Source organism: Lepisma saccharinum, chromosome 11 (genome assembly GCF_977018435.1).
Source record: "Lepisma saccharinum chromosome 11, izLepSacc3.1, whole genome shotgun sequence".
Taxonomy (NCBI): Eukaryota; Metazoa; Arthropoda; class Insecta; order Zygentoma; family Lepismatidae; genus Lepisma; species Lepisma saccharinum.
The window spans coordinates 57075935-57092140 of record NC_139239.1 but is presented as its reverse complement, the minus strand read 5'-3'; the positions used below and the strand labels follow the sequence as shown (position 1 = coordinate 57092140).

The window sequence follows — 16206 nt, the reverse complement described above, 5'->3', positions numbered from 1 at the left end:
GCAACTGAACATTTGAATTTGACTGCATCAATTCGACTACCTTGGAGGATGCGAACAGCTGGTTCGATTTGGCAACTAGAACATTTGTGAAGGTATGTAAGATTACGTGTGTTTTAGTGAATTGGAACTTGAATAACAAACTTAAATTCTTACTTCCCAATTTGTTGATTTTGTGCATTGCAAATAAGACACGATAAAAGATGGGGGCGTGGAATGTATCATGTGCATAGAACTCGATCACGAATGAGAAAGATAGATACGTACATGCGCGAGTACAAGTGATGGTGTAAAACATTACCGCTAGTAACCTAAATTGTGCAACCATTACGCGTGCGATCCAAGAATGCAATTTTTGTAAAAATATCATTTTTAACCTCAAACACGTCGTAACGAAAGCCATTTTACAACTAATAGCAAAACGAGACAAATCTTAACCGACTTAGCATTTGGAATTAATGAGCATCTAATTCGCATAAATAAAACAAATTAAATGGGCAGAGGTTTTATTATTATTGTAAAAATAAATTATAATTTTAGGTATTTATAAATTAATAAAAATTGTCCATTAAATGTTGCACTGGTACTAACCTTTTTAAAAATGAAGTAAATTTTATCTGTATTATAGTCGAAAAAGGGATACCAGTTAAATGCATTGTTATTTGTAGCAAATTATTTTGATCAAAAAAGAATGCTAAGAATGAGAAATGTCGATTGTACGTAAACTGGAAGTTGTTGTAAGTCTTAGTATAAAGAATGACAGAAGGAAATATTGAAAGAATGTTGCCACAAGTTTGAATTTTGTTAAATAAACGTCTATAGCGAATGTACTATCTTTCATTGGTGTGAGTTGTGATTGGTGGCGTAATTGAGGTAACGCTTGTTTGTATAACTTGCTGAATTTTGGAAAGGGTAAAGAAGGGTGCGGAATTTACTTACTCCTTATTCAAACTGTTGTTATTGTGGGAATCATTCCGTATAAATATTCGGTTAACTCCATAACAAGTAAAAATTGTAATTGCGGTTCCTCGATTTATTTATCCACGCTCAATATACCTCTGCGAGTATTGGCCATTTGTTCATGCGTTTCTTCCATTTTTACAGACATCGAGGAACGGCGTTACAAAGATTGGTAGCAGAGCATGGTTATTTTCTCCCCTTTTTTCATTAAGTGAAGTTTGAAGCGAATAAATAACCCCATGAGGTTATTTTTTCCTCACTACAAATTTATACCGATAGATGTCTCTCCGGTCACTTTCTTCTGTTTTCTTCTTCGCTAGCAGCGGAGGTAGTAAAATCACAGTTTGTCGCTCGACAATCAAGGTTCAACGTCGCTTGATTTTTTATCCAAAAACTGGGGCAAATTTTATTCCATAGTGTGCAACCACTTATCGTAAGTTTGTGACTTTAGAACTTTCTTATGTATTTAAAGTTTACGTGTTGCAGTTTCGAACTTACATTGCTTCTTTGCAACATCGGGTCCCGTCACAAAAAAGCCGTTGTGAGGAATGGTTTTTTTGGACTTATTTGTGAAAACATTTTTCTAACATATATATATTTAAATCTTGCGATAGTCGTTTGGTGGTAATGGTAATGCCCAGTATTTTAATTCGTGGTAAACATTTTACGCATATATATATATTTGCACGACTAGTATTTGTTTTACGAAGTAATTAACCGTCAAGCATTTAATGTCAGCATGAACTTGATTCGGAACATAGACATCGAACCTTGAAATAACTATAACCAATACAATTTGCTGCAGTATCCACGAGCACACATGGCATCAAGGAAGTAACGGCATAAAAATCTATTACGCAACTGAACATTTGAATTTGACTGCATCAATTCGACTACCTTGGAGGATGCGAACAGCTGGTTCGATTTGGCAACTAGAACATTTGTGAAGGTATGTAAGATTACGTGTGTTTTAGTGAATTGGAACTTGAATAACAAACTTAAATTCTTACTTCCCAATTTGTTGATTTTGTGCATTGCAAATAAGACACGATAAAAGATGGGGGCGTGGAATGTATCATGTGCATAGAACTCGATCACGAATGAGAAAGATAGATACGTACATGCGCGAGTACAAGTGATGGTGTAAAACATTACCGCTAGTAACCTAAATTGTGCAACCATTACGCGTGCGATCCAAGAATGCAATTTTTGTAAAAATATCATTTTTAACCTCAAACACGTCGTAACGAAAGCCATTTTACAACTAATAGCAAAACGAGACAAATCTTAACCGACTTAGCATTTGGAATTAATGAGCATCTAATTCGCATAAATAAAACAAATTAAATGGGCAGAGGTTTTATTATTATTGTAAAAATAAATTATAATTTTAGGTATTTATAAATTAATAAAAATTGTCCATTAAATGTTGCACTGGTACTAACCTTTTTAAAAATGAAGTAAATTTTATCTGTATTATAGTCGAAAAAGGGATACCAGTTAAATGCATTGTTATTTGTAGCAAATTATTTTGATCAAAAAAGAATGCTAAGAATGAGAAATGTCGATCGTACGTAAACTGGAAGTTGTTGTAAGTCTTAGTATAAAGAATGACAGAAGGAAATATTGAAAGAATGTTGCCACAAGTTTGAATTTTGTTAAATAAACGTCTATAGCGAATGTACTATCTTTCATTGGTGTGAGTTGTGATTGGTGGCGTAATTGAGGTAACGCTTGTTTGTATAACTTGCTGAATTTTGGAAAGGGTAAAGAAGGGTGCGGAATTTACTTACTCCTTATTCAAACTGTTGTTATTGTGGGAATCATTCCGTATAAATATTCGGTTAACTCCATAACAAGTAAAAATTGTAATTGCGGTTCCTCGATTTATTTATCCATGCTCAATATACCTCTGCGAGTATTGGCCATTTGTTCATGCGTTTCTTCCATTTTTACCGACATCGAGGAACGGCATTACAAAGATTGGTAGCAGAGCATGGTTATTTTCTCCCCTTTTTTCATTAAGTGAAGTTTGAAGCGAATAAATAACCCCATGAGGTTATTTTTTCCTCACTACAAATTTATACCAATAGATGTCTCTCCGGTCACTTTCTTCTGTTTTCTTCTTCGCTAGCAGCGGAGGTAGTAAAATCACAGTTCGTCGCTCGACAATCAAGGTTCAACGTCGCTTGATTTTTTATCCAAAAACTGGGGCAAATTTTATTCCATAGTGTGCAACCACTTATCGTAAGTTTGTGACTTTAGAACTTTCTTATGTATTTAAAGTTTACGTGTTGCAGTTTCGAACTTACATTGCTTCTTTGCAACATCGGGTCCCGTCACAAAAAAGCCGTTGTGAGGAATGGTTTTTTTGGACTTATTTGTGAAAACATTTTTCTAACATATATATATTTAAATCTTGCGATAGTCGTTTGGTGGTAATGGTAATGCCCAGTATTTTAATTCGTGGTAAACATTTTACGCATATATATATATTTGCACGACTAGTATTTGTTTTACGAAGTAATTAACCGTCAAGCATTTAATGTCAGCATGAACTTGATTCGGAACATAGACATCGAACCTTGAAATAACTATAACCAATACAATTTGCTGCAGTATCCACGAGCACACATGGCATCAAGGAAGTAACGGCATAAAAATCTATTACGCAACTGAACATTTGAATTTGACTGCATCAATTCGACTACCTTGGAGGATGCGAACAGCTGGTTCGATTTGGCAACTAGAACATTTGTGAAGGTATGTAAGATTACGTGTGTTTTAGTGAATTGGAACTTGAATAACAAACTTAAATTCTTACTTCCCAATTTGTTGATTTTGTGCATTGCAAATAAGACACGATAAAAGATGGGGGCGTGGAATGTATCATGTGCATAGAACTCGATCACGAATGAGAAAGATAGATACGTACATGCGCGAGTACAAGTGATGGTGTAAAACATTACCGCTAGTAACCTAAATTGTGCAACCATTACGCGTGCGATCCAAGAATGCAATTTTTGTAAAAAAATCATTTTTAACCTCAAACACGTCGTAACGAAAGCCATTTTACAACTAATAGCAAAACGAGACAAATCTTAACCGACTTAGCATTTGGAATTAATGAGCATCTAATTCGCATAAATAAAACAAATTAAATGGGCAGAGGTTTTATTATTATTGTAAAAATAAATTATAATTTTAGGTATTTATAAATTAATAAAAATTGTCCATTAAATGTTGCACTGGTACTAACCTTTTTAAAAATGAAGTAAATTTTATCTGTATTATAGTCGAAAAAGGGATACCAGTTAAATGCATTGTTATTTGTAGCAAATTATTTTGATCAAAAAAGAATGCTAAGAATGAGAAATGTCGATCGTACGTAAACTGGAAGTTGTTGTAAGTCTTAGTATAAAGAATGACAGAAGGAAATATTGAAAGAATGTTGCCACAAGTTTGAATTTTGTTAAATAAACGTCTATAGCGAATGTACTATCTTTCATTGGTGTGAGTTGTGATTGGTGGCGTAATTGAGGTAACGCTTGTTTGTATAACTTGCTGAATTTTGGAAAGGGTAAAGAAGGGTGCGGAATTTACTTACTCCTTATTCAAACTGTTGTTATTGTGGGAATCATTCCGTATAAATATTCGGTTAACTCCATAACAAGTAAAAATTGTAATTGCGGTTCCTCGATTTATTTATCCACGCTCAATATACCTCTGCGAGTATTGGCCATTTGTTCATGCGTTTCTTCCATTTTTACCGACATCGAGGAACGGCGTTACAGACCGTAGAATAGCAACTACAGTGTTGATACTACTATGCCTTAGTAAAACAAATGATGTATCTAGAAAGGTCGTTCACATGCTATTTAGAGAAATGTCTGATTGGTAAAACCATCTGAACATTAACAATAATCTGCCGGTCCCTGTGGCAGAGTAGTTAGTACATTGTTCTACGATGCCAGGGGATCCCAGGTTCAAATCCTGGCCTGGGCATGGATGTTTGCAAGTGTCCATTCATCAATTTAATCATATCGTCACTCATCTCCATCTTCGCAAATTAGTCAAAAGTGGCACAAAAAATGAAGTAAAATAAAGAAAATCATATCAATCAATCATTAACAATAATCTGCAATCAATCACCATCAACTCATTATTTGGTTCTAACCCTACAATGCATTAATGAGAACAGCGTTCACTTACTTGAAGGAAATTATTTCCTCTCCTCTCATAATATTTTACAGCTGGCCTAGATGTAAAATAGCCAGTCCAGTATGAATGAGAATCACTAGGATAAGGGAAGAAATCATCTTGCTTGGTGGTCCACGTTAAGTTGGAATCATGAACTGCCTTCAAGTAGCATGAAGGTGTTGAGTAGAAGGCATTGACCAAGCTTCCATTGGACTGCTGTTCATTCACATACCTAGTTGATTAAGAAGTATAGAAATTATAAGGTACAATACAGCTCCATGTTAGGAGATACTAAACATCGTTGAAGCCATCAGAGTTTCAAAAGCAACAGATCTTGTTGCGGTATCACTAACAGAGTAATTCCATGGAGTAAAACAGAAGAAACAAAAAATCTGGTGTTACCAGGAATGGCCCAATTGCTCACTTTACACAGCAATGGCACAGCACGCTAGACATGTGGTTGAGCCTGCATGTTTTCTTACATTTCTGTTTGATATAGAAACTGTTTAACCTGGGAGAAAGTGTAGGGTAGCGATTTGACCACAATTTTCTTTGCTTTCCTTTTTGCACATTCCTGTTAGTTTGGCTCATTCCCCCACACCTTATCCATGCTGGACATATGGGAGACGCACTGACCAGCCAACAGTTTTAACAGTGGCCTTCTACCATTTAAAAGGATCAGTTCAGTTTCATGTGCGGGGCTTTTGACCATGCACACTTTCTCGTGTTATAGATTTAAGAATAGATATTTCTTGGATTTTCCTAAATAATTATGAACCCAGAAGAAGATCAAATTCATGGGCTTCGAGGAGGAAGAACAACGTGACAAAGAGCTTGGAAGGCAATTTGAAAAAGTAAGATGACACCTTTTTGGTCATGAAGAATGTAAATCAAAAAGAGAAAGAAAATGCATCCACTGCTCACTCTACACATGCCATGAACACAGTGTTTTAACGAGTGGAATGTGCAAATGGAAATCTTGAAGGGGATGTGGGAGTAAATATGAAATAAATAAATTTAAAAAAAACTGGAGTAGTAAACTTAGAAAATATACTACAATTGTAAATACCTTTTAGTATCATAATTTTGTTGTCTTTAGAACCTTTACATCAAACTTACTTAAATTAATTTTGTTTCAAAATTACATTGTATTCTTCCAATAATGAAAATGAACAAGAACAATTACCTTTTGTAAAATTGTGTTTCTTTGCCTATTATAAAAAATAAAGAACAAAACAGGTTCCTTAAAAAGTGTATTAAACTTTTGAAAATTCATTCCAGTTTTATATTGTTACTTAGAAGTATTCTGTGCCTCTTCTCTTAGTAACGCCGGTCTTTCTTCTTCAACTTGAAAATGCGACATAGATCGCGAAATATAGAATAATTTCTCTTCGTGTGGTAAGTGTTTACTGTCTCCTTCATCATTAGTGTATATATATATATAAAAGAAAGATGGCAAGAAAAAATACAGGAAAACTAATTTTAAAATATGATGAAACAAACCCAATAGACCTAAATATTCAAGCACGGTCCTTCCGACCATGCGTGCCTCCTCATGTAAGATGTCACCATGTGCATTCTCCCAGGTTAAAAACAGAAATTCAAAATATTGTTAACATAAAGAATTAGTTTTCTAACCCATCTTAACCCACATTCACTTGGCATACACTTAGAGAACATACACTGAATAAACAATAATATTCTGAAATTAATTACCTGATAAGTTTATCCAGGTTTTCATACCAAGTATGAGCACTTTGATAATTGAAGTCTTGGCCCATTGTCATGAGAATATTATTGGTCTCATAATAAGTGGCTTGCTTTTCAGCATATTTAAGGAAAGACGCTACCTATAAAAACAAAAGAAATTTATTAAATATCTATTCTTAGCTGAGATTCAATGTTACTACATTGGCACAACCAACAAACATTTATCAACAAAATTAAATACTCCCCAATGTTTATTTCTTTCTTTAACATGTATTCAATACAGTAAGAGAGATGTAGATTAGGCACACACAGGAGATGTACTTTGTAGAAATTTTCAGCGAAAAATGCAGGCTCGGCCGGGACTCGAACCCGGGTCTCTGGCATACCGTGCCATTGCTCTAACCACTGAGCTAAAGTGGAATCGTGTCTTCCAGTGCTATCGCAACGGGATCTGTTGTCTTTGAAACACAGTGGACTTCGCATTATGCCAGATACCCGGGTTTGAGTCCTGGTCAAGCCTGCATTTTTCGCTGAAAATTTCTAAGTAAGAGAGACATTTGTTTTCAAAGCATTCTTATGATCCATTTAACTGTCCTGCAACTTTTGAGAAAATCATGATTTACAAAAAACATAGCATAAATAAAGAATGCCAGTGTTACCTTGTCATGCACATTATAATCTGGACTTTTCTTGTCATCAATAAAAGGCTCATCATCACAGAGAAGGTCAAAACAAAAGCCAGGAGGTGGTGAGTAATTGTTGTATGTGATGCTGGTAAAGAGGTTGGAAGCTGCACCTGTAAAGGATAGATTTTTTTAAAAACAACTGAACTATATATGTACACACACACACACACACACACACCTAGTTGGCTGCAAAAAAGTAGGGCTCCAATAAAGTTTATGTTGAGGATCACAGTCCTAATTTCAAAATCCAAATATTATGATGTATTTCTGCAAGCTTAATATTACAAGCATTACTGTAGCATTTCATAGATACAAATACCATACTTCAAAATGTTATGTGTTTTTATGGCTACCTGCAAATGAATGCCACACATACGATATTCTCATTACTGCAATAAGTTCTGTGAAAATTTTTGCTTGGATGATGAACTGTAGGCCTAACAAACAATTAAGAAAAGCACTATGAACTTCTCTGCTCTGCTGAATCATAACATACCTTAGAAATGACTTTTTCCAAACTTTCTTGTGAATTACCATGATGATATTATAATATCTAAAAAATTAGATTTATTTGGAATTCCTTCCCCTCTGAAATTTACTATAATCTCTACACCAATTAATTTCTAGATATTAGTACTACGAAATTTGCTTAAAATAGAATGAAACCATTAAAAAATACAAACTTTGATTCAACATTTTCCCCAAAGTTTATTACATTAGCCATAGGCTTCTTAAAAACATATATCTACAAGGGTCGTTCAAGGTTGACCGGGACTTTTATTTCTGCAGAGGAAATAAGTAGCAGAAGAAACACCAAACTATGTCAGTTTTTCAAAGTATTCTCCGTGCACGCCGAGGCACCGTTGCCATCGTTCTGGCAGCTCCCGAATTCCTTTGGCGTAGAAAGAACTTGGTTGTTGTCGTAGCCACTGGAGGACATCGCTCCGCAGTGCTTCATCTGTCGTGAATTTCTTCCCTCCCAGATGGTCTTTAAGGGGTGCAAACAAATGATAATCACTGGGGGCTAAATCTGGACTGTAGGGGGGATGGGGCAGAACTTCCCAGCGCATGTCGGCCAGAGTTGTTGTTGTCACATTGGCCGTGTGAGGGTGGGCATTGTCATGGAGAAGAATGACATTTCCAGACAACATCCCAGGTCTTTTCTTGCGAATGGACTTTCGTACAGCACCACTCAACAATGTGGAGTAATACTGGGCATTAATTGTGCTCCCTTTGTCCAGAAAATCCACATGGATAACACCCTTCATGTCCCAGAAGACACTTGCCATGATCTTTCCAGCGGACGGCTGCGTTTTTCTTTTCTTGGGGGGCGGGGAACCTTTATGCCGCCACTCCATGCTGCGTCTTTTGGTCTCTGGGGTTGAATTGTGCAACCATGTTTCATCACACGTGATGATGGATTGCAATAATTCATCACCTTCTGCTCGAAACCGATTCAGAAGCTGTTCACAGACCGTCTTGGTGGTCATGAATGATTGTCTCAACACTCCCGATACTGATATTTACCTCGGCAGCAATATCCCACACTGTTACTCGCTGGTTCTCAAGAATCATTTGCTCAACACGTGCGATATTCACTGGTGTGACTGCAGTCGGGCGAATGTGTCCATGCGCTTCATTTGTCACCAGCTCCCGTCCTTCGCGAAACTGCTCAAACCAATCATACACTCTTGTCCGCAACATCGTTTGTTCACCCCACTGTGCTTGCAATCGTCTGAAAATCTCAGCTGGTTTCACTTTCTCCTTCACGAGAAATTTGATTACACACCGCTGCTCCACAGCCACAGACACACTGCTTGCCGCCATGTTCGCTGCAACAGCTGCGCATGCGCGAAATACGTCATGCCGGGTGCTAGTTACTCGCGAAGGAATACATTACGTCACCAGCACGTTTCATCATGATCCGGCTATTCATCGATTTTTTACGTACGAAAATCCCGGTCAACCTTGAACGACCCTTGTAATTTCCACTGTATCCAGAAAATAGTGAAATCAATTCAAATAAAGATACATTAAAATTAATCTACAGGGTGGCTCAAAAAGTCACTTAACACCCCCGGGTACAAGGCCACTGCAGCGCGCAACGTGGAAATGGTGATGACCAATCATTATCAGGCCAAGGGGGAACCACATTGATGCCACCCGCGTGGTCGGTGGCCATCTTGTATTCAACTTCACAATTTTAAATCGGAAGGGGGTGATATATCAAATCAGGCTAGAATTTCACGAGAAATGCAATGGTGAAGCTTTTTTGACGTATCTTTAACCAGTAAAAAGTTATGACTGAATTCTTGTACCAAGTTGATCCTTTTCGAGGTGTTACAAAAATGCCTTAAAATTTGTTTAGTGCATCGGTAATGCATCCAGATCAAAGTGATGTCTAGGGAGAGAAGTTCGCATGCCATTGCACAAGATTTTAATCGGATACATCCATGAAGAGCTGCGCATTATGAATGGTTGTCACAAACAATTACAGTGTGACGCTTCCATTAAATGAAAAGTCCTTCACAGTGACAAGGCTAATGTTTATGTTCATAAGGAAGTTCATAAACAGAATATTTGATGCTTTTTATCAGATAACCCATTTTCCACAGATCAAAGCTGAATGGTTAGTGCTGGTAAGTTAATGGTGTGTTGTGCTGTGTGAACACGATTGGTTAGTCAATTTTTCATCAACGGAACCATAAATGCTTAGGGCTACTTGGATTTGTTAAATAAACAGGTTTTTTCATCCTTGCTTATGGAAGAAGGTACAGAGTCTTTTTCAATAGCAAGGAACACCAGAACACTATGGGAACGTTGTGAAGCTGTTTCTGTCCAAAGTTATTTTATCAGATGACAAGGCTAGCATATTCTGTTTATGAAGTTCCTTTTGAACATAAACATTAGCCTTCTCACTGTGAAGGACTTTTAATTCAATGGAAGCGTCACACTGTAAATTGTGCGCAACAACCATTCATAATGCTCAGCTCTTCAGGGATGTATCCAATTAAAATCATGTGCAATGGCATGCGAACTTATCTTCCTAGACATCACTTTGATCTCGATGCTTTACCGATGCGCTAAACAAATTTTAAGGCATTTTTGTAACACCTCAAAAAGGAGCAACTTGGTACAAGAATTCAGTCATACCTTTTTACTGGTAAAGATACGTCGAAAAACCTTCACCATTGCATTTCTCGTGAAATTTTAGCCTGATTTGATATATCATATCAATTCCTTCCCATTCTGAAGATGAATTCAAGATGGCTGCAGACCGTGCGGGTGGCGTCAATGTGGTTCCCCCTTGGCCTGATAACGATTGGTCATCACCATTTCCATGTTGCACCCTGCAGTGGCCTTGTATCTGGGGTGTTAAGTGACTTTTTGAGCCACCCTGTAGTACAGCATGTAATAAGCCCCTCAAGATCTTTTTTACCTGTATTAATTATAAGCAGGGCCAGATTTTTTTGGTATTAGCAATAAATGCGAAATGTAACGGAGAGATGCAGCAAGTAGTATATGCGTGATTTATCACAAATGTGACTGATTTACGGCTGTAATTTTGTTGCGAATTTTCGCAAAAATTGACCGTTTCTGTGAACATTTTCATTTTTAAGATAAAAAAGAAAACAATGGCATTTTTTTACAAATTTCTTTTTAAGAAATATATTCGATTTGAAGATGTTGGCTGCAAAGGAATGAGAAATCATTTGGAAAGGCACAGTAACCCAAAAGTCTTATTTTTTTATGTGCATGTGACTGGGTTTTCCTGATTTTTTGGAAAATTCCATTTAATTAGAAATACATTCATTTTTAGTTGCAAGAGTAATGGAAGGCATGAACTTCTATTTATTCTCTTGGCTTTCCCCTTCGCATTTCTACCGATGATTATCAAGGGAGGAAGAATCTTCGAAAGTAACTGGCACCGCAAATGCCACAGAAGTCTGAAACAAGTTTTGTTCCCGCACAATTCATTCGCCTCTCAGAACTCTTCTTTCCCCTCCCACTGTCGTCTGCCTCTAGGCCAGGGTGCTCTAGGGACTTGCAGATATATCGTCTGCAGTGATTGAAATTCCAAGATAACACTGGAGGTATATTTATACATTTCTGAGAAGTTGAGAACTACTTCAGGTAGGTGTAAATATCAGATCAGTTTGTTCCCGTCTATCTGGCCGAGATGGGGAGAAATCGTGAAGTTAGTTTGGTTTGAGTTGGTGTTTTAAGTCCACTTTATGCACAGTAAGGCTAATGGTCACCATACACTTCCACCAAAATACCAAATACGATGACTTTCGGTAGCACTTTTCTGCGTGTTAAAGTAAAGAAGCAGAACACCCGCAAAAACACTTTATCTGGCACAAACTGCACCATGTTCAGTTGACTACAAAATGCTGTTGTTGACGCGTCAATCAACTGCCCTATACTACGAACGATGCGCGCTGACAGGAGTTTTCAACGCATGTGTGGATACACGGAACTGTGGGACGATACGCTCGTTACGCCATCTCTTGTCCAGGCGCACAAATTAATTCCTAGACCAAATATGAATGTGTAAACTTTGTAATACAAGAGTTAACTGGAAAAGTCACGATTCATGTGAAAAACACATTCAAAGTGAAGGGCATTTAAATTGTGTTAAGCAAACGAGTGCACAGGATTCTGCTCCAAAAAGACAGTGCAGTATTCAAGGAAGTCTTCAAGCACATTAAAAAGCGAAAGAAGAAAAATATGAGTTTGCAATAAACACAACAAAAATGTTTCTACAGGCAATCTTCGTTTTGTAATTTGTATACTCTGTACTATGCTATATAATAAAAGGCCAGTTTGAATTTATAAATATTCTCCTAGAAAAAGTGGACCATCGTGCAGTGAGGGCGTGGATGAGGAAGTATGTACAGGGGTCGCAAGATCTTCCCACAGCAAGCTGGTTGAGGCAGGAATATGTACCAAAATGCGACGCGGAAACTAGTACCACTATTATTGAAGATCTTGCAGACAAACCGGTCATAATATTTTGTGATGAAAAGACCGATTCTAATGGCAACTGCGTATTTGTGATCCTTATTGGATCTACAGAGGGGAAATCAAATCAGAAACTTTATCTTGGTTCGTGTTAATTTCTAGAAGCAGCAAATGCCACCACAACAAGCCAAGCGGTAGTAAAAACCATTTATGATTTAAATATTCAAATGTAAAAACAATTTGTACCGACAGTGCCGCTTACATGTTGAAATGTGTTAACACTCTAAAACTACTAATAGGAGATTATTTGATTGATTTCACATGTTGGTGTCATAAATTTAATCTCTTTAGAGAAATATGGCAGAAAAATCTGAAAGATCTTAATTGTGTCATTTCACGTCTAAGTGTTTTTAGAAACACAAGGAAAATCAAGTCACTATAAAATATTTGTTGCGTAAAAATATCCTGACCTCACACCTAAATTGTTTCCTATTGCAGTTATGACAAGATGGTCGAGTTGGTTTAATTCCGTGGAATATCTGTTTGAGTATTTTGAAGCAATTGTAGAATTATTCAATCAGTACAATTCACTATCACCTCAGGGTCAAAACTTAGTTGAGGAATTTTTTTTTGTAATCCATACAAATGCAAAATTCTCAAAATTTAGGCTGCTTTCGTTGCTTTTAATTGCAACTTGATTACAAAACCTATACTAGAATTTCAGACATGTAAGGAACCCGTAGCACACTTATTAATGTCATGAACTGATTCTATAAAAAGCAAATTTGAACTAATAAAGTTTGGCCAGTTTGATGATAAAATTAATAAGTTTCATGAATGAAAATAAATGAGACACAGATTGTTTTGTACACTCCACTTTTTCTAAAACATAAATATAACTGAGTAAAGCTGATTTTCAGAAGGTGAAATTTATTATTTACTATTTTTAAGCTTATTTTCCAATAAATGTTGCAAATATTATGCCTTGTATAAAATCATTCATTGATTTAATGAGATTATGTATAAGTGCATGGGATTAAAAATTACCACGAAATTTTCACGAAATTACTGCCATACTTTTAACAATAAACACGATATTTTATATATTTTTCACGAAATTTTTGAAAAATTAACACCAAAAAATCCGGCCCTGATTATAACCTGCTAAATGACTTACCAAGATTTGGACTAGTTTCCCATATTAGTTCCCCAGTCTTTGTTGTCAACCTCTGCTTCTTGTCCTGATAATCTAATCGAGATATAAATAAACCATCGAAACCAAGACCAGCAAGAATTGATGCCATCTCCCTTGAGTGACCAAATGGATCGATTTGCCAACCAACACGGGGCCGTCCGCAATGACCGAAAGTATCGTTCAGCTTCCTGAAATAAATTTTATATGCTGTAACAACTGCTTCTGAAGTATCAATTACTATTTTGGTCATGCATTGGAGACTAGATTGAGCAATAAAATAATGTGTGTACAAGCATTAATAAAAAAGAATTAAACTATTTGGTTTGAATTGTTTGATCCCATGACCTACTGTTTGTATTGAAAACTGTTGATTGATTGTTTTTGAATTATGGGCACGTCAGCACATAGGCTATTTGTGCTTGCCACAGGATACGGGAATAAGACCCTTAACCCTAATTATAAAATAAAATTTCTGTTCAAAAACTTCCTAACTTAATTTCTAAAGCAACATAAACTATGCTGCCTCAAGGATAAAATCTCCATACTTAGGTTAAAAGCTGAGGCTTTCAAGGGGCAATCAGCACACACACGTACAATAGACAGGACAACATGACCCCACAGAGCATTATACTGGCTGTGAAGTTTGACATTTGGGTGCCCTCACAGGTCACCCTTTACACCATGCAATGAAAACTTGAACTTTGGGACAGTAAATCTGCCTAAACAACACCAAAACATTAGTATTAGTAGCAGTTCAGTATTACACAATTCCATTCCTGGCATGCAGTGGTATCATTATCCAATCATATTGTAGAGAGCGCATTATCCAACAAAGTATGGATATTTTTACAGAATTCCAATATTCCGGAAATAAAAAAAAAAAAGCTTTTCATAAACATTCTGCCCCATCCATAATTATGTAGTGAAATGAATCTGAGCAAAGTGATAAAAAGAGTTCCAAACTGACCTAACTCTAAGCTGCTCAACAGCTTACCTGAATCCCCAGGTGAATTGATCAATGATTGAATTGTAGTTGGTAACTGCTTCATCATTCATGACCCACCCTCCACTCACAAATTCCAGCTGACCTCCAGTCACAAGTTTCTTCACCTGATGCCGTATTGTGTCATGCTGATGCTGCCACCACTTCCAAAAGTAGGCCGTCTCCACATAAATGAACCTTCAATGAAAAATTATTGTTTGTAAAGTCGACAATTTGAATGAATGTGTGTGTGTGTGTATGCACTTACTATACATATAAGAAGGAACATTCATTACATCCTCAGTAAAGAGTAAAAAGGTGAAATTCTGGTGACACATGGGAGTTTGTTAAACCAGTATGCCTAACTTCTGTAATCTACTAGATACATAATAATAACCCGTGGCTTGACAGCCCTTGAAGGGCCTAGGCCGATCTCCCTCCCACAATCCTACCTTCAACTGATAATGGAATGAGGTGAGGTCAGCACATCAAACACCCAGCCATTATAGGAGATTTACGAGATCGGGTTACGAAACTCACTCGTAGCTCCCCACAGCACCTTAGACTGCACGGCTACAGAGGAGGACATACACTACTAAATTTGCACTACTTTATCTATGATAAAGAAATAGATGAACAATAACAATGCACAACGTATCCAAATGACAATTATTAGTAATGTATTTTTAATATGTTAATAAATCAAACTATAACAATGATAGGACTAGATAAATTCTATGTATTTTTTAAATAAATAAATAAATAAACCTTTACTAAATGGTATTAACTTTTTTTTAAATAAATGTTACTCGTGAAATTTTTTAGATATTTTATTAGTATTTTCATACAAGCAACACAAATTCTTGTAGTGCACAAAGATAGAATTTGATGTCTTTAATATCAAAATCATAGTTTGAAGCTTTGAAAATTATAACTGTGCATTACTCATGATGTTTTATCCAGTTCCTTTTATAACAAGTTGTATACGTTTTAGGCTTATATATTTTGAAACCCAAGCATGATAGTGATTTTCTGCTTTGGTAAGAATGTAAACTACATGAAAGGACACAGAAACTAAAACATGGCCACAATGTCGCCACCTTAGAAAGAGTTCCGCTTTTCTTACAAATCAAGCATGAATAGTCTCACTTGCGCATTTCAAATCTATAATTCAAACAAAACTATAGGGCTTCAGAAACTGAAATCAGTGTTGTATGCTTTACAAGATACAGAGGTCTAAACCTTGTCATCAAATACCAAATATCACCCAAAGAAGAGCAAAATAGAGATTGCAGTTTTGTACAGGGGTATATTTTACAGGTGTAATGCATACTACATTGCACTACTTTTTATAACACAATGTGAATACATTAGTGCCAAAAAGCTAGCTTTCCAGTGTTGCCATCTTCACATTAATTAAACTGTTCTCTGAACGTTTCACTTATACATAAATAAAATACAGACATGCTCTTGTTTCTTTTTTACTATTTGCATGCACACCTGATAAGGGG

At 36.3% G+C, this 16206-nt stretch overlaps 1 protein-coding gene across 1 annotated transcript in view; it reads right to left on the bottom strand.

Moving 5' to 3' along the window:
- LOC145994822 (lysosomal alpha-mannosidase-like) overlaps positions 1–16206 on the bottom strand; it is an 82175-nt gene that overhangs the window by 45965 nt on the left and 20004 nt on the right. Inside the window, exons 4-8 of the mRNA XM_083131142.1 lie at positions 14708–14893; positions 13696–13901; positions 7527–7663; positions 6874–7007; positions 5170–5389 (exon numbers count right to left, since the gene is read on the bottom strand). Of these exons, the coding sequence (XP_082987268.1) occupies positions 5170–5389; positions 6874–7007; positions 7527–7663; positions 13696–13901; positions 14708–14893 (883 nt within the window). The remainder of the gene's footprint in view (positions 1–5169; positions 5390–6873; positions 7008–7526; positions 7664–13695; positions 13902–14707; positions 14894–16206) is intronic.